Source organism: Sphaerodactylus townsendi, linkage group LG13 (genome assembly GCF_021028975.2).
Source record: "Sphaerodactylus townsendi isolate TG3544 linkage group LG13, MPM_Stown_v2.3, whole genome shotgun sequence".
Taxonomy (NCBI): domain Eukaryota; kingdom Metazoa; phylum Chordata; class Lepidosauria; order Squamata; family Sphaerodactylidae; genus Sphaerodactylus; species Sphaerodactylus townsendi.
This window is the reverse complement of record NC_059437.1, coordinates 18,892,279-18,911,886: the sequence shown is the minus strand read 5'-3', so window position 1 is coordinate 18,911,886 and position 19,608 is coordinate 18,892,279. Positions and strand designations below refer to the sequence as shown.

The window sequence follows — 19,608 nt, the reverse complement described above, 5'->3', positions numbered from 1 at the left end:
TTCAAACACCATTCAACAGTCAATCAGATACTATAAACTCCTTCCCTCTCCTCACCTCTTCTCACTCCAGTTTCTGAGATGAGTCATACACATTCAAACCACCAGGATACATGTAAATGCAATTACACATGAGTTCTACCCAGAGGCATACAAACGCACCTTCTCCCCCTCCCACCCAGTAGATGGACAAAACAGATACCCAACTACACAAAACACTTCACATTATGTCACGGAGAGAAACACATCTTACTGTAACATGTCTCTGAAGATGCCAGCCCTAGATAGGGGTGAAACATTAGGAGCTAAAATTACAGGCCATGGCTACGCAGCTCTGAAAACCACAACACCCAGTTAATTCCTGCTGTGAAAGTGAAAGTCTTCGACAATACACTATTAAGATGTCTATAGACATGCAGGTGACCTAGCCTATGGAAGAATAGAAAGAGGAGTGAAAGTGACACCCCAAATTCAGGGCTCTGAAAGGAAAGTTGATAAGTATTACTTTCCCTAGAAAAAACCAGTCAAATTACCTTTTTCTTGAGGGGGAATAAAAGGGATATAAAGAGCCAAGACCCACAACTCCTCCTTTGCTCTCTTAGCCAACTGCTCAGACATCAGATCCTCCCACCCCGAAGTGCTGACTATGTGCAGCTAAAAAAAGAATGAGAAAAGAAGAATGAACAAGAATGCTTGCAGATCCTTTCAGAATGCTTGCAACTCTGAGAATTAAGGACCTACCTCTGCCTTGGGAACGAGGAAAGAACAAATTCATTGGTTCAGAGGGAGGGGGATGAAGTTGAGTCCACCAACCCCTGGGTGCATTTCTGCATCTCTTAAAAGGCTAAAATTGGAAGCAACACATGGGTTCAGATGAGGGCTAAAGAAGAAGAATTCGGATTTATACTCCACTTTTTTCAACTATAAGCAGTCTCAAAGTGACTTACAATTGCCTTCACTTGCTCTCCCCATAACAGACACATTGTGAGAGTTCTGAGAGAACTATGACTAGCCCAAGGCCATCTAGCAGACTTCATGTGTAGGAAACAAACTTGGTTCACCGGTTGGTTCTGGTGGGTTTTCCGGGCTGTGTGGCCATGGTCTGGTGGATCTTGTTCCTAACGTTTTGCCTGCATCTGTGGCTGGCATCTTCAGATGTGTATCACAAAGGGAAGTCTGTCACACACTGTGTCTAATCTGCTGCTTATGTGGAGGAAAGAGGAACCAGATTGGAGTCTACAACTCTTAACCACCAAACCATGCTGGCTCTCTAAAGTCCTTCAACAGGAGATGCATCTAATGAGAGGAAATAAAAATGGGGAGGCAGGAGGGAAAATCAAAAGCGGAGGGAAAATCAAAAGCGTTTTTCCTCCATGAGCAGAAATTGGAATTGCATGAGCTGTTATGCCACACGCAAGCACGCACGCACGCACACATGGTAGGGTTATCAACTCTGGTTCTGGAAATTCCTGGAGTTTTGGGGGGTGGATCCTGGATAAGGTGGAGTTTGGAAAGAGATGCAATGTCTCTGCCATAAAGTCTACCCTCCAAAACAACCATTTCTGCCAGGTAAATTGATCCCTGCAGTCAGGAGCTGAATTGTAATTCCAGAAGATCCCCAGATCCTGCTTGGAATCAACATGCCTAATCGTAAAAGTGTATGAATTGTAACCATACAGGTTTTTGCTGTGTGGCTGTTGTTTTCTGCTCTATCTCACCTAATTCTATTCCTTATTGCAGTCTTTGTCCCATGTGGCCTTTGTCCATGCATGTCCCATGATGCCCAGCATAGCAATTCAGGCGTTCATGCAAGTCTGCCCTTTCTTGCAGGTGAAGAACGTGGTTGGATCTAACCCTGTGGTTGCAGTGTTCATTCAAATGAATATACATTAAATGCTGTATCATGGGGTAACAAAAAATGTGTATTTTAAAAATGCGTAATTTCAGGAAAAACTGGAGAAAAATCTAAAAGGAGGAGAGAAATGTCAAGAGAAATATAATGCTATGAGAAAGCAATCAAAGAAATGATGAAATGGAGCTGGGGGTTTGCTCATCACTGAGTATAAGATGCTGTTGTACAATTTTCTTGAAAAGGTGTCTCAGCTGTAATGTGGGGGGGAAAACACTGAAGCAATTATATTAGAAACTGAAGTAGGCAGTCACAGAACTGATCTTGCTAGATCAAAGTGCATCCATCCCAAATGTTAGATTTATCAGAGAGCTTAACCATGTTCAAGAGGAAGGATTCACTGGGGATGGCTTGGATGTCGCAGCTCTTAGCTTCTCATTTAGAAAAATGCTCTAGACTCTCACGGTTTCCCCTATCTCCCCACCCCCACCATGCACTTTTCCCAAGATGAGATTTGGCAGTGGCGAGGAAGGAGTGTTGGGGCTTGTGTGATTGCTAATGGCTTGACTAAATACCAGAAACCCCAAGAAAATTAGGGGACAGTTTGTGAAATTTAGTACCTCCGACAGCCTGCCCCCAGTGGAATAGGATATCTTTAGATATAACTGTAAAGTGAGTTTTCAATGTGGGTCTCTGTGTATGTTCTGAATCTGGAATAAGAAGGAAGCAAATATATGTGATTTGTTGGGTCATTCTTGTTAGGTTATTCTCCCTTGCTCAAAGTGGCCACGACTTGGGAGAAAACTATTAGGTTAATGGCCATTGTTCCATCCTCTATCAAGGAAATGCTGAAGCTTATTCCACAGAGCCAATCTGGAAGACTGAGCTACAAATCAGGACCTCTCTGGTTCTGATCTCATCTCATCTGCACACTTACCAGACAACCTTTTGCAAGCCACTCCTTTTAAGTCTCAAACTCTCCCTAGCAATATGGGGATGATCACATTGGCCCATGTTATATGGTTGATATAATGGCAACAACCAGATAATACACACACACACACACAAAACAATTAAAACATTCAATATCTACAAAAGGTAATAAAGCCAAGTGGCATTCCAGTTCCCAGTAAAGTAAAATTTAGATAGACAACAATAGCACCAAGGGTCCTGATGGACTAACTAATAAAGTTTTTAGTCAGAGACTGAAGATTGGAGGGGGAGGCCTAGATGGTTAGCCATAAATGCAATAAACAACAACAGTAGAGGGTGTTGAATATAGAACACCTAGAATTAAACTCCGTGCTTCTTCCAGCCTCTCATGTTAGCAGCTGCTTAAGGCTATTTAATACTTGTATGTTCATACCTTGATGGGTGGAAATACATCAATATGAGAAATGGCCTTTGCAGCAATAATGACAAAGGCACAATTTTTATACTTGACAGCAAGCATGGGGGTGGGGTCCTTACACCTTCTCACCTTGTTCTTTTCAATAGACAACAATGCATTCTGAGACATGGAAACGGCACTAATGCTTTTTGGGTCAGTTTGTGACCTTCTACTTGCAACGGTTAAAGGAAAATTGGAAAGATTCCATATCTGTTACCTCTAAGAAGCATTTAAGCCCAACAAAGTAAAAGTATTCTCACCCTACCATCCTTTCTAAGAAGAACTGCCACTTTCTGAATTTATGTAGACATCACTTCTGCAATCTCAAGCAAGACACGCTAATACAATTTTGCCAAAAGCAGGGACTTAGCTTCTGTCACGTTTATTTTTGAAACTTCTTCCTTGAGGCATTTCAATTTGAATTTATAAGATTACCATATATCCGCAGATTCCAGCTGTTTCCTCTGTTTCTTTCCAAAGGGAGCAAGTGTAGATAGTCACAAAAAATAATAAGCATTGTGACATGTTTTATTAATTTGATTACAACACCTTGTATGGTTGGGTAAAGGGACAAGTCAAGGCAGAAGTCTGAAAGCACAGAAAGGCAGCAGGGCATTGACAGAAACCAAGAAATAAGTCCAAACCAGGAGGAAACAACTTGGTGGAGGATGAATCATAGGAATATGGACAATGGCTTACCTAGTGGGGACAGATGTCCCAGGTTCCATTCACCTGGGTCTCGTGGGGTACACATTTTGGCCCCTGGCCCCTCCTTCCCTCCCGCTCCAGCCCCTGACCAAGCTGCCCATCTCCTTCCACCATGATCTGCACCCCCTAGCTGAACTCCCCTGCCACACGCCTCCCACAAAAATGTTGCATTCGTAGTCCTGGGGCACACCAAGACACAGGAGTCAGGGAGTCAGCTGCTGCACACCCCTGTGCTAAAGTGCCTGTGCTCAAGCTGCAGCCTCAAGTGGGGTGGGTAGGAGGAGAAAAGGCAGGCTCAGAGCAACTCTGAATTCCTGCAGTCCAAAGAGCTAGAGCTGGTGTGAGCCACAGCCGCTCCCTCCCTGCTCCCCCCTCACTCACCATGTATGCTCCACGGGGCTGCAGCCTGGAAGTTGCACCCTTCCCTGGGTCAACTTGGCAGTTCTGACTTGCAGAGTGGGTTGTGCCCCATTTCTGACTGGTGAAGGGAGGCTGAAGGGAGATCCACAAGGTGCTTGGCACACTTGACTTCAAAAAAAGGTTTGTTGGTTTTTTTAAGTGGGGGAGAGAGAGCAGGGGGGAGCTTGGCCAGGGGCTGGGTGCAGCAGATGGGGGTGGGAGGCTGTGTCATTGAATATGGAACAGTAAGGCAATCCCACCCATACCATCTCTCTTTCATTATGATGAAGCCCTCAGGTTTTGGTAGGTTAATTTTGCCCCCCCCCCCTCACAAACACACTTTTAAAACAATCTGGCTCTCTTATACCACTTGGGTCTCCTCTGGAAAAAAAATCTGGGTGTAACCATTTATGACCTAAATTACTCAATCAGGAAACTCAAACAAACTGTTACAATTCTAGTTGGGGACACAACTGTACAACTTCTGTTTTCATTCTAGGCTTCCCTAGTTTTCTGGACAGACTCAGTGGGCTTTTGTGCACTTACTGCTTGCAGCATGACTATATGCTTTACAGTGGGGTTTTCCCATGGTTTTCTGTTGAAAAGGGAAGTCTCTTGCTGTGAAGTGTCTCTAGCCATCCCAATCCAATCTGCCATTTTACCTTGCTTTCCTTTCCATGCAATCTGGTTGCTTGCCACCTTTTTTGGGCGGGAGGGAAGGGAATATCCCATCTTTGGTCTATTGATAATTCATAGATCATGTCAATTTCACTGGTCTGTTGAATTATCAATAGATCAGCAGCATGAAAATAAAAAGAGCAGTGTGACCAAAAGAGCTGTTGGGTATGTTGGGAAATGCAGGGAGGAGGGAGAAAACCCAGAGAGAGAGTAACAATTGGCCATCTCCTTTGCTTTCCCAGCAAAGGCAGGAAAAAGTCACACTTCACACACTTTATGAAACCATGGAGATTCTCTGATCTACAGCGTGATGAGTGAAAATGTACGCTCACTTTAGAGCAGCCCGCAAGTGCATACAAGCCAGTATTTGTTCATACAAACATTTAAGTGCAAAACTCCAAATATTTGGTGCATGCATATTCTTGCACTTACTGTCACAGTGCCCCCAATTAACTCATCCAACATACCTGAAGGACAAGGAGTAGCTTACAAATGAGAGCCACCATGAGTCTTAGTGGACAAAGTGAGTTATAAATAAAGTCAAATAAATTGTTTGCATGGTTGTATATGTCATACTAAGGTGAGAGCATGCTTGGTTCAGTTTTGCCTGTCTGGCTGCTAACTGTCTTTTGATCCAGTGGCTTCTGAGCATGCACCAACAAAATGAATGCCACCAATTGTGGAATGCTGACCCAAAAGTAATCTAATCACTGTAGCTGATTTTTGAATGATGCATATGCTGTTTAGGATGATCTTGTGTGTGTGTGTGTGTGTGTGTAAAATGATGTCACATCACATCTGACACCCCTGGGAAGGGGCTTTCAAGACAAAAGAAAAACAGAGGTGGTTGACCATTGCATTTCCCTGAAGAATGTTCCTTGGAGGTCTCCTTCCCAAGTACTGACCCTGCTTAGCTTCCAATATCTGATGAGACTGGACTATAGCATGCCACCTTCCTTCCCATAAAATGGTTTTATGGTTTACATAATCCCAACCAAGTTGATAACAGATCAGTCTCCACTAGCAGCAGCCACCATGCATGTGGAATTCCACCACTGTGCAGATACAGCAAATTCAGTTTGATTTAAAAGGCAGGTAGTTCTTCAAAGTGTACATAGGAGTAGTTCAGCTCAATGTTTTTGAACACCTGTTCTGTGAACATCAAATCAATTCCAGTCATTCGAGACTCTGATTAGTATTTGAATGGAGGTGAACAATTTAGAGCTCAATAAAGCGTCTGACAATTTGCAATTATCGTCTTATCCCAAGCAACTACCCCAATTAAGACACCAACTGCACAAATACATTGGACTTGCACAAGAATGTGTGTTCTTCCCTAACCCTAATTTGTTTCAATTAGGATTGTGCATGAATTTTTCCTGGTTGAGCATACTTCCTTATTTGACATCTAACACTTCTTAGAAAAATTGTCATCGGACTTTCAGAATCTATGGGAACAAAAGCAATTTCCCTTTTTTATTAACAGGAGAGGAATTATAACCATTTTGAAATGTCAGAGAGTTGACATGTGTCTTTGAGAAGCTTTAAGAAAAGTGATTTCCTTTGTAGGGCTGCAGTATTTAGTCAACTAGTCATTTAGATGAATTGATTAATACCATTTTGATTTATTAAACTGCATCCCTATTATTTGGGCAGCATATTTTTTTAAAAAAAATTCTGCATATTGTTTAAAATGTTGAAGTGTGAGAAGAAAAATGAAAGAGCAAAACCAAGTAGCCTTTTTAAAGTTTTTTTTAAAAGTTGTCTGGGAAAAGTGGCATTAAACACTGTCATTCTTACTGATCTCCAAGTTTCTCAGCTCCTAAGATCTTAAATAACATTTTTATGTGAGATGTATAAAAATAATCTGACTGTAATATGATGTGGATTATCTTCTGAGCACAAAAGCCTTCACTTGGTTTATTTAAAAGAGGATGTTTACATCCTTCTCATTATTCTGTACGGCAGATTCAGTGTCAAGTATGAAAAGCTTGCTGTGGCAGAATCTTGAGAGTAACTTTGACAAAATAAGGAATGGGGCTCGCCAGATTTTTTCCTGTTCTATAAGATTTTCATGTTCGGCTGTGCCCAGTTTTCAGCTTGGCTGGTTTCCTGGCTCTTTTTAGAGAATTTTGATAATTAATTTTGGATTTGCTTCAGACATAATTTGCTCTTGTTGCCACTCTCTGCTTCTTTTGCTTGTTCGTGTGACTTCCTGCATCCATCCTGTTAAGATTTGTATACCTAACTAGATCCACAAGCTCGTCTGGGTCCCATTTAAAAGAAAGAAATTTCAGTTTATGCACAAATAAACAGAGCTTGTTTAACAGAAATCAAGACTGGTAATTAACAGTGCCATCCAAAACAAAATGACATGTTTCTAAGTTCATTGCAATCAACAGGTGTTATTATTTACTATCGGGGCACGGCCACGTGTTGCTGTGGTTTATTGTGGTGAAATGGGAAAGGAACAGTAGCAGCAAATCAATTGCAGAGGCCAGCAGTACATGCTCATGCAAACACGCAGCCTGATACTGTGCGATGTCAGTTATGTGTGTGCCCGCATTCTTGGGGGGGGGGGGATGGAAAGGTACCCCTCCCACACATCTAGGCTGGCTGGTCATGATCCTTTATCTGGGAGTAAATTTGGTTGGTGGCAATGGGTGTCGCTTCTGAGGATACCCTCTGAGGGGCGCAACGCAGCCATTCAAAGTATGTCATGGTTGCTGTACCGAGCTTACTCCTGAGTAATGTGTGCCTGGTTTTCTTAACAGTAACCGCAGTATTCAGGGAATCTAGGGTGCCTGGCCCCTCCATCCCAGCCCTTGCATGTCGCCCCTCACTCTCTTCCCTCCCTCACTTCTCTTCTCTTGCATGCCACCCCTCCCACCCTTCCCTTTCCCTCCGTTAGGGTAAGTGGGTCATATCAAGATACTGGGCCCTCTGCCCCCCTCCCTTGCATGCCATCCCTCAATCTCTCCCCTCTCTCACTTCTCTTCCCTTGCATGCCTCCCCCTCCATCCCTTTCCTCTCCCTCCCTCTCCCTCCCCCACCCCCTTCCTTTCTCTCTCCCTCGTGTGTATGTGTGTGTATGTGTTTCACTTCCACTCGAGTTACTGCCTATGTACTGTTTTCACTGCTCATATCTGGCCATCTAAATGAACATTCTTAGCTGCACGAACAGTAACAAAAGCACTGTCAGCTTTTTATATATATATAGATTTATTTATCTATCTATTTATTATTTATTTATTTATTTATGCATGCTGTCAAGTCACAGACAATGTATGGCAAGCCTGCAGGGTTTTCATTGTTTGCTGGCTCTGCCTAGCAGCCTTGGCAATTTCTTGGTGCTCTTACATCCAGATCCTAACCAGGACCAACCCAGCTTAGCTTCTACAATCTGACCAAATTGGGCTAGCATGGGACATCCAGGTCAGAAGGCTTAGAAGGGTAGAATTGTGCATAGGTTTTCACTATTAAATCTAGAGAGGTAATTCACTCTGTCTGTGGCTCACTTTAATGTTTTTCTTCAGATGGGTATGTGCACAAACCCGTGCTGTAACAAGGGAGTCCTTACACATTCAAAGCCAACACCTTTTTTTTTATTTGGGTGCAATACATTTAGTATCACAGGTGAGTTGGAAATTACAAGTTGGAAAATGACCAGGATGGTTACTATTGGCTTAATTCTTGTTGAGCTAGGGCAGAAAAGACTTCGGTTGACAGAGTGAGTCTGTCTTATATTCTTATGTTCTTACATTCTTATATGCATGTTGTTGCTCATATAGGCACCTGTGAGTATCAGCCCTGATGCAGATAATAAACTGGCATTGCTTTCCCTTCTCCCTCCCCCCAATTTTCTCAGCTTGCTCAGGAAGCAACAGTCAACCCAAGCCAGCCAGCCGAGGCAGAAAGGTGGTTTTGTTCAAAGGAGCATTTGTACACCAAATCAAACCACTTTCACAGCCATTTGCAGACTGCATAAAGACAAGCAAAAGGAATGGCAGGAAGCCAATGCGTCAATGACTTTCTGCAATTGGGACTAGGTAAATTGGAAACGCTAAATCCACTAGGAGAGATATTTGAAGAGATGGAATCGGAATGACATCTCTTTGTTTATACGGTGTGTCATTGTAATATTTGTTGACACACACACAAAAGTGGGAGTGTGTCTGCTTCAGAATATTTAATATAGTGACCTGGATCCCTAGGTTGTTGAAATTTGAATAGTACCCTTTGACTCTTTTTGTAACTAATTTAATCTGATTTAGGACCAAAACAGATGAAATGCTGGGAGATCTATGATTGGGTCTTGTCAGTATTTGGGATTTCTTTGATTTCTTTAATTTCTTTGATATAATGATTCCCAGCCTGGAGCCCAAAGTTATTGCAAGGAGTCACACTAATTCATATGCTTACTAAGCATTATATTTTCACCTTTGTTGTCATTGTGTATTTTCTCAGTCAGTAGTTCAACTGTCATGTGGAGGGTCCACATTTTTTTAATGTTAAAAAGGGGTCTTCATGCTTGAAAGGGTTGGAAACTGCTGCTTTGGCAGAAACTGTTCTCATGCTGAGATTCTCATTTCAGAGTGAGCCTTGCCATGCAGGGAGAAGGGGTTTAACTATTTCCATACCAGAACCATGCCATATAGGGAGAAGAGGTTTACCTCTTTCCATCCCATTCAGTTCTACTGATTGAAACCAACACTCCTCTCTGCACTGTTATTAGCCATAGAATTAAAAAAGGGGGAAACACCCTATTGTTTCATTTCCCCCTTTTCCAGAGCCACAGGTGGGGGACTACCTTTGACTGTAAAACCGTGCAGAACATGTAGAGGTGCTCCTCTTCAATTGCTATTTCCACTATAAAACCAAAAACACTAAGCAGATTCATTATAGTCCTGCTTTTCTGATTTGACCCTGTATTTACTAAGTGTGGGGATGTGGATTTGTTGGGGGGGGGGGATAGTGCAGATGAAATGCACAAAATGTTGGCCTCTGAGATAATGTAACACTTCCTAAACTGCACAGTGATGGAGTTCTGCAAGCTCTACATTACACTGAGTTGAAGGTTTCTTCCTAAATAAAAGCATATTAAATAATCAGATGCAGCAAAGTAAAAATCACTGACCCATATCACATCATGACTTTTCTAGGCAGACAATGTTTTCAAGGTGAGTGGCCATTGCCTTCCCCATACGTCTGCACTTCACCCCCAGCAAGCTGGGTACTTGTTTTACTGATGTTGGAAGGATGGAAGGCTGAGTCAACCTTAAGCTGATTACTGGAAACCAACTTCTGGTGGATCAAACTCAGGTCATAAGCAAAGATTTTGGCTACAGTACTGCAACTTACCACTCTGTGCCACGTGGAGTAAAAAAAATGCACTCGGCCAGTTTCAATACATTGTGTGGGACAGTGAGTGCACTGATTGAATGCCTTGCTGTGTCCTTTTTAAGTTGCCTTGTCATCCTCATTTATCAGAGTTAAACTTTTGATTGCCCCATGCTGAATTATTTCAGTCCCCTTCTCGTTTTTCTCTTTCAGTTGGCAAATTTAACATTAGAAATGAGAGAGGTGCACAAAAATCCAGTTCAAAATTTCTGATTTATGGATTGTACTGATCTAATTTTATTAATCTGATTTTAATTAATCTAATAAATCTACTTTTATTAATGGTGCTGTATGTTACTTCAGGCACTCTCTGGAGAATGTAGGTAACATCTTAAATGTATTAAAAGTAAGATACATCAGAGCTGACCACAGTTCTAGTCTTTTAATAGAGTCTTGTGTTTCCCTTCACTTATCTTCCTTTTTTTCTGATAATAGATTGTACCTCTTTCATTTTGAGACATTTAAGGGCAAACCAGAATAAAGAGATTCTCCTCCCCAATCAAAATCTATAGAACAGAGAAATAAATCCAGCCTCAATAAGTGGTTCAGATCACTATATTGATTTATAAAAATCCATCAGAAGCTTCCAGATTTCCCCTGAAGGACAAAGTGGATGATTTGGGTTCTTACAGTTCAGTTCAAAACAGAATGACACTCCTAAAGTCAATGGTTGTAATTAGAAGGTTGTAATTCTGTTTATGATTGTGCTGTAAATTTATCACTTCCCTAAATAAGGAATTGTGTGAAACTAAATTTATGGGAAAGATGAGATGAAGGAAGCATGAAAAACGTATGTGCTTATCATACATAAATGTAAGATTTTCCTGTGTAGCTAAAGTAACACATTTCTTACACACACAAAACTTTGTTTTATACCAAGTCAGGTTGCAAGTCCATCTAGTTTATTATTATCTAGTATTGCTGTGGACAAGAGTTGTTGTTTATGATCCTTTAACTGGAGACATCAAGGATTGAACCCGGGAACCTATGCAGACAAAGCTGGGGAACTGTCTCCAGGCTGTAGTCTGTACCCAAACCCCTTAGTTGAATAGATTAGGCATTGACTTGGCAAGCTTGCTGAAACTATGCAATTTTCTTCCCTCCTTTGCAGTCACAGCGCCGAGTCACGTTTCATCTACCGGATGGCTCTCAGGAAAGCTGCAGTGATAGTGGGCTAGGAGACCATGAGCCCAGCAGCACTGCCAGTACATCACATCCGTTACCGCTTGGCTTCCCACAAGAGGAGTACTATGAACAGACATCACCTAACAGTCGGACCGAGGGAGATGGCAATTCAGACCCAGAATCCAGTAAGTTCTTTGCATACAATCATATTGGGCTTGGAAATGCCATTAAGCCAAGGTGTGCATCCCTTGGGATTGGAAAAATGGGAACTTAAGATGGTAGAAATAATGTATTTTGCTGCAATTTCTAGAGTAAAAGGGGATGATGGCTCATTCTCCCCAGAGATGAAATATTGTAATCCTCCCCTGGCTGCTTATAACATTTTGTGTTCAACGTTAGTATGATATTCAGATGATGGACCAAAATGCATATTGTTTCTATTTAATTGTCTTTGGTAAGCTTGGTCAATACCCTAGAAATTTGGTAAAATTCAGATTCAGATTTATTTGGGCATAAACTTATCTGTATGCCTGAATAAGACAAATAGCATATTCGGATATACCCGAATATTCGTCTGATTTTTTAAAGTTTTTGGTGTTTTTCACGTTTGTGCATGCAGGGGGCACATTTTTAAAGCTAGCTGCACCAGAATGTAAATGTATCATCCAAAGACTCTCCTGCTGAAACCAAGTGAGTTTGGTGAAGTTTGGTTCAGGGGATCCACAGTTATGGACCCCCAAAGGTGTGACCCCATCCCACAATGTTTCCAAAGGATTCGTTCATATTTGGGCTGGACATATTCAGGCCAATTGTGGCCTGAATATGCCCGAATGTGCCCAGATTCGGGTCGATTTGCACCCAAATCTCCCTAGTCTTTGGCACATAAACTCCCCACTTCAAAGGAAACATACCCTATGATGTTTATTTTATCATTAAATTGTAATATGTTCCCCCTCCTCTCAAATTATGAGGAATTCTGATATATTAATGCAATTCCAGAATATCATACAGTCCATTTCACTCAAGATTTTAAAGCCAATTTTAAGGCTCCTTTCCAACATTTCATATGTTATCATTTTGATGACTTGGTGAATATTGAATTCATTCACAGAATTGAAATATGATCAAGATCAATAAAGCTGTAAGACCTACTTTCATATCTAATATAGAATTTGTTAAATATTAAGCAATACCCAGCTTTGGGAGTTTATGCTATAATTATATGACTCTTTGCTTGGTAGAAAGGAAGTCTGAGACTTAACATTACTGGGCAAACAAATTAGTGCCGAAACTCTCAACACAGAATTTACAGAAACACAGAATAAAATTCAGGAATTAATGCTAAAGCAAAATGAAACCTAATGATCTACAATATACTGTTTTTAAGTGGCATGGTTACAGAAGTTGACTTTGAGGTATAATTTTAGAGACTTCCATTTATATTGGGACAAAGCAGAAAGTACAAAGTAACTGATGAAGAGCTTTTCTTTTTAAAAGTAGCAGAAGAAGAGTTAATGGGTTAGTTAAACTTTGAAGTGCTTTCCACTTTTATCAAAAATTGACTAGATTGTGCTTGTGGAACACCCCATATTGTTTCGTATTAGGCAAATTTTGAATATGTGGAAAAAACCCTGATTCAACAAAGGTTCCAAGGTCCATGTAACTTGAAACATTCTTTTTCCTTGACCCATATGTTTGGTCAATTTTAGATGTTTTTACTCAGACAAGGGCCATAATATGCATAATGTAAAATGACAAGTCCATTGTAAAAGCAATATCCTCCTGATGCTAGGGACCAATAACAAGAATTACTAATTATAAATACCACCTTGAACCAAGATAGAATTTATGATGCATACCTGCATTCTTGCATAAAGCATCTGATACACACACAGGTGCACACTCTCAACCTTAGAGCTGCCCCAACTATCACTCTCTATGGTTTTGAAACCACAAAGCTGTGCTGTGGTGAGCTCAGTATGGTGTCAGTTCTTACAAAGTTGCTCTGATGAAACATACAGGTGTTCAGATTAAACCTAAAATCTTAAGCTGTGTTAGTTGTTTCGTAATGAACCCATCTTTCAGATTTCTTTTTTTTTAATTCTTGGAGGGAAAAAATGTGTTCCATCAGAAGCTTATGCAATGTTAGTTTGATCCTAATTAAATCCACTCTGACAAGGCAATCCTGTTGACACATCTCACTACAGCAGAGCTGAACAGGCAATAGATGTCTTTTTTTGCTGTGAAAAGTTTGCAGGGAGTTTAGACTCACCTATTTTTCTTAGATGACTAATTATCTGACAGCTCAGGCTGAAATCCAATACTAAGAATAATTAGTGCTTTGTGGTGTGAAGATGCATCCTCCACCTAATGTAATTTCGACTTCACTAGCGCTACTTTGACATGTGTAATTGATGCTGAATCCCATGATGTTGGCAGTGTGTAGAGAATCACATCTGGATGCCTTTAACTGTGTGCTTGATGTAGATCTTTAGACTATTCTGCTTGTAAACAGAAAACACCCAGGATGATCAGACTGTAGTGTAGATCTCTCTCTAACATATGCAGGCTAGGAAGGAGATTTGCAGGAAGCACTTTTTTTAGGTTTTAAAAAATATATTTCAACAGAATAATCCATTGTATATGTGTATGTTTCCCCTTTTAACACCTTTTTGATACGACGTATGAATAATTCATGTAAATCTTTTCAACCATCTCTTTTTTGTACCCCATTTGCAAAGAATAGAATAAGTAGCATGCTTTCCATTTATCTTTAAATTGTTTAATTGGTCTCTTTCAGCACAATCTGGGGCGGGGGGCAAATCCCCTTATAGAGACAGTGCAGGCTTACACTGGCAAAATTGCCTTCTCTGAGGGACTTACGCCAGCAAAGGAGCAAACCCATTGGTGCCTGACTGCAGTGGGGCCCTGGAATGCATGGCCACAGCACCCAGTTCTCTCCTGGCATCCTCACACTGCCCAGAACTACACTAGAAACCCAGGAGCATTCCAGAGGCATTCCAGGGAGCAGGGCCAACCTTAGTCGGCCTCCAGAGCCCTCTCAGCCCCTGTATGCCAGCAGGACTGCCAGCAGAGATAAGCCACAATTTTCACTGTTTACCTCTATTCTCCCCTATAAGGCTGTTTCAGGTGGGGATTTCTAAAAACCTTTGGAGTAGGTGGACGGGCACTCAAGCAGCACCATTCCCATCGGCCCAACAGCTCTGGATTGAGCTGTTATTCACACAGTTTATTAATTTTGTTATTACTGCATATTCATCTAGTTTGGTTTTCTAGCCTTCCCAGTTTGGACGCTTTTCTGCTTTTCATTTTGTTGCAAGTGCCATTATCATATATCTAAACAATTTTTCAAATATGGGGAAATATTTTTGTCAGAATGCACAATAGCATCCTCAACTTCCATAGTCAGTTTATTTTTTAAAACAAAATTCTGGATTTTGGCATGTATTGCTTTCCATACTTTTTTGTCTGTTTGCACATTTGCCTCTTTGTATGTCCAACATTTTCCTCTTACAATTCTTGTCTAGGTTCTTGATATCATTGGGAACAAAATCTTGCAAGTATGGCAGACACATTTTTGATGTGAATGTCTTTATAAGGATTGAAGAACTCTGTTCCCAAGTCCACATTGTACTGATTCCAATATAATAGCAGCCCTTGGTTTGGTCCTCTGTGAACAAACCTGAAAAGTTTTTTTCTCATGATATACAGTCAACAAGTTAAAAAATTTCTGCAACTGGACTTTTTTCTCAACCTTTTGGCTAAAATCAAGTGTAGTGTATGTGTTTAAAAAAATGGAAAGGAAAATGGAACAGAAAAAAGCAAAGAAAAAAACTTTTCAAAATATATGAATAAAGGCAAAAAATATAATAGTGGTGGTAGATCTTCATATTTATACATTTCTATAAATGGTTTCCAAATATCTAAAAATAAGTCAATTCTTGCACTTAATCCTAGAGGAGTCCAATCTTACTACTACATAGCCCAATAACGTAATTAAGGCTATTTTTGAGCAGTTTTAAAGATGAATGAGAGTTGGTGTATAAAAACTTCCCTCACTACAAACTTCACACTCCTCATATTTGATGTTGCAGACCTATTCCCGAACAGGCATTGATTTTGACAATGACATCTGTGATTGATGCTAGAGGCAAAGGTGTTTCCAGCCACATGGGATTGGAGGAGTGGGAAGTCTTGCATAATGTAGAAACTGCATATGTAGAAACTGTTTGGGATATTTGTTCAGCTGTTCCATGGAGCTTGGGTTTTTTTTTCTTTGTGAAGGAGCACAGAGTTTCAAACTGGCTTCCTGCCCTTGCTTATTGTGCCCAGCATCCTGGACCCTTCAAATGATCAACTCCAGAGTTCTGCATAGCTGTCTTGGAGCACTGTTTGGTATTCTGAGCAGGGATGAAAAAGATAGAAGTGTTTGTGATTGCTCTGTGTGTGATTGCAGTAACAACATCCAAAAAACATGAAATTAAAATGAAAGTTTTTTTAAAAAAAATCAGTTTTAAATAACTGGTTGGAACCAGCACACCATTTCTGCTTATGCTAGAGTTCTTGCATAAGCAGAAATGCAAGGAAAAGTGTTTACTTGTGCTAAGTCCAACGTAACAGCCACCGTGGTGTTGTGGTTAAGAGCAGGTGGACTCTAATCTGGCAAACCGGGTTTGATTACCCACTCCTCCACATGAATGGCAGACTCTGATCTGGAGAACCAAGTTTGATTACCCACTCCTACATTCCTGCTGGGTGACCTTGCACTCATTATGGTTCTCTCAGAACTCTCTACATGGTGTCTGTTGTGGGGAAAGGAAGGGGAAAGTGTTGTTAAACCCAAAACAGGAAAAGGGTATGAATCCAAATGTTTCTTCTTTTTCTTCTTATTGTTATTTCCACTTACATTTCCACTTGTACAAGATTTTGTGAAACCAATGTCTGGTTTCCAAGGGAATTTCAGGGTGGGCCAGCAACACACAAAATTATAAAATCCTGAGAAAGAATAATCAGTCTTAGTAGCTGCCACTAGTTCCTTTCTATACCCAAATAGTCAGAAGCCAAGGGGCAAGCTTCTAATCTTCATGGGTTAAAATCAAGAAAGCAAGGCAGGCCACCTTCAGAGTGACTTTCACAAAACAATTAACCTGGAAGGTATTGCCACATAGGCATAGGTACTGGAATTAAACTGAAGACAAAACACTAAAAGATATAATTAATATGATTTATTAAAATTGTGCAAGAATATTTCCAAAAACAAATAGTTAATAGTAAGGATTAAAATAATGCAGGTCAAATCAAAAGGACTAACTGCACAGAAATAACATTAGTCACCCTTCCATCTGAAATCCTCCAGTATTCAAAGTCTACTCTTTGGACCTCTTTGGACATCTTTCTGGCTCGACATTGGTCCACTGGCTCTGAAGCTGGTCCTACTGTTATTGTTTGTTACTGTTTTCAGCATTAAGCACTATGTTTATTCACCAAAAAATGTGTTTTGGGTACGTTTTTTGGAGTGCCTAGAATGGATTAATTGGATTTACATTGATTCCTATGGGAAAGTTTGCCTCGGTTTTCATCGGTTTCGGTTTTCATCGTTTCTTTTTGGACGGATTACCAATGAAAACCGAGGTTCCACTGTAGTGTATAGGGAGGGAGAGAAGCAGCAGGTGTTGCACAAGATCTTGCAAACGGAACCGTGAGAACAGTGTACTGCTGAGGAAGGCTAAAAATCCTTCAGGACGTGGTGCTAATGTCGCTGTGGCATAAGTACTCTTCAGTGTGGGAGCCCAGGCCAGCACCAAAGGGAATGTCCTCAAGAGGCAACTTCAGTTGGCTTACTCAGCTTGTTTGGCCTGGGAACACCCCCATTTTTCTGGTGGAGACTTACACCAGCAAAAAAGTAATCACAGATGCAAAGGACAGTTCCAAGGGGATTTGGGGGACCATCTTTATTGGCTTGCTGGCCATGGGCATGGTGTAGCAAGCCTCTTTGGAGGCAGCATGGCTGCACCACCCCCACACCATCCCAGTGCAACTACACCCCCACCCCCCCTTTAGGACTTCACTGCCTGTCTGCTTCTGCTTGCTTATTGCTGGTTCCAAACCTGTATATATGTAGTGGGCAATAATGGTTTCGTGACCTGCACTGCAATAATAATAATAAAATAAACCCTATGTATTTATTTTTGTGGATATGTGTCTTGAAAATTCAATGCTAGAATATGAGGAGGCAGATAATATCCATGGAAATTAAACAATAGGTTTACTTCCCATCAGATTTTTTTGAGTTTATGCAGTTTTTTTATCCCATTCTTTTTCTTACAATCTTTCAAAGTTGTGTCGCCACCTTTTTTTTTTTGTTAATTCCTGAACAACTTGTGTGTCGCAGGACTGACATTTATCTTGAAAGGTCCTGGAGTAGAGTAGCATTGAATTCTAATAAAGCAAGGTGCTTGAATCCAAGGAGTAGACATTATTATCGAAGCATATGAGAGTAATAAATCTCCATTAGACGAAGACATGTTTCCCTTTTGTGTGCCTGCATGCACACATGTGTCATATCTGTCCCTGACTCTTTTCTTGAATGTACTGGATTTTTCCATCTTCAAAGCTGTATGCTAATAATTAATTTGCAGACGGGTTGAGTAATTAATCTTGCCAAGACAGTACAGCTTGATTGATCTTCTACCTTTAATCTAATTAGCCTGCACATAGGTGGGAGAGTGTAATAGCTGAACACTTTTCTATAAGGCTTTGAGGAAAGTCAACCTTTTTTGACAACCTGCTGAGAACATTCTGGTACATCACTTCTGGGGTAGTCATTAGCTGGATGTTTGAATTAAAAGCTGGGGAAATCGGTGAAGATAAAAAAAACAGGGGTAGGTTGAGCATTCACATTTTAAATAAGTGTATCCCTTTGTATACTCTTAATAACGTATCATTATAACTTGATAACACTGTATCAAAGGACACTAGGGGGGTCATGATAGCTAAGGGCTAAAATCAAAGCTGTTGCAAATATTTTAGATGTGCCCAAACTTTCATATCACTGGGAAAGAGTTGAGAAGCAGTTTCGTGATATGAAAATAATAATAATGAATTGTAGGTTGCCCTAAAAATATTTTACTGAGACTTGTTCAGAAAATTTATTACAGGTCAAAGTATGATTCTTCTCCTCAACCCTTACACCATAATTTGACCTCCTCTTGAGAGATCGCCTCCCCTTCTGGAGATGGACCCTCATAGAATAACTAACAAATACCCTAACTTTGTACCTTTTTTCTTTAATATATTTAACATAACTAATCTGGCTGCCGAAATGAATGGCAAGCAATACCTTCAACAAACTTTCTGAAATATTATTTTTGCACATTTTGTCCATTTTTCACATTTGTGATTTAGGGGGAACACACTTCATCTCTGATGCTGGCAGATTCTATTTCTTCTCCTCTGACCCCCAGCTACAGTGGCATAGCACCAAGGGGATGGGAGGTGCACAATGCACCAGGCATGCACTAATGTGGGGGCATGGCGGGGGCATTCTGGGGCATTTCAGGGTGTTCTGGGCATGGAATGGCATGGCAGGGCATGGGACGCATGCTTGCTCTGGCCACAGTTCCCCCTCGCTCCAGTCTACCCAGCTCCTATACCAGAGGTAGCCATATGTTGAGGACAGCAGTTTATAATATTCTGAATGGAGTAATCAAGTTAGAAGATATATGGGACATTCAGCTTCAGGCCTTCCATTTCTCATTCATGATGCTGCTAGATTTTCCAAGACGGTGAGTGGAGGGGGACACCCGAGAAGCAGCTCCAGGAGAAGTCAGGGCTGTGCGCAGACTAGTGTGCGAACAGTCCCTGACCCTCCACCAGCAAACCTCATGCCGGCAGAGGTGCATTTCCACCCATGTGCAGAAAGGGCCAAAGTTAGAAAAGGGTTCTTAGCTTGCTAGGCAATTCCTAGCAAATGGTAGAAATGCCTTTGAATGGGAAGGGGGCAGGGGGAGGGGGGCAGTGTCAGCTTGGGAGGCATGAAAAG

The 19,608-nt window shown here is 41.0% G+C and overlaps 1 protein-coding gene across 3 annotated transcripts in view; it reads left to right on the top strand.

Annotated features, from left to right (window-relative positions):
• The window catches only part of PCDH11X (protocadherin 11 X-linked), an 896,187-nt gene that overhangs the window by 682,927 nt on the left and 193,652 nt on the right, over positions 1-19,608 (top strand). For all 3 annotated transcript variants that reach the window (XM_048514062.1, XM_048514060.1, XM_048514061.1), the window contains one exon: positions 11,533-11,731. In XM_048514062.1, the coding sequence (XP_048370019.1) occupies positions 11,533-11,731 (199 nt within the window). The remainder of the gene's footprint in view (positions 1-11,532; positions 11,732-19,608) is intronic.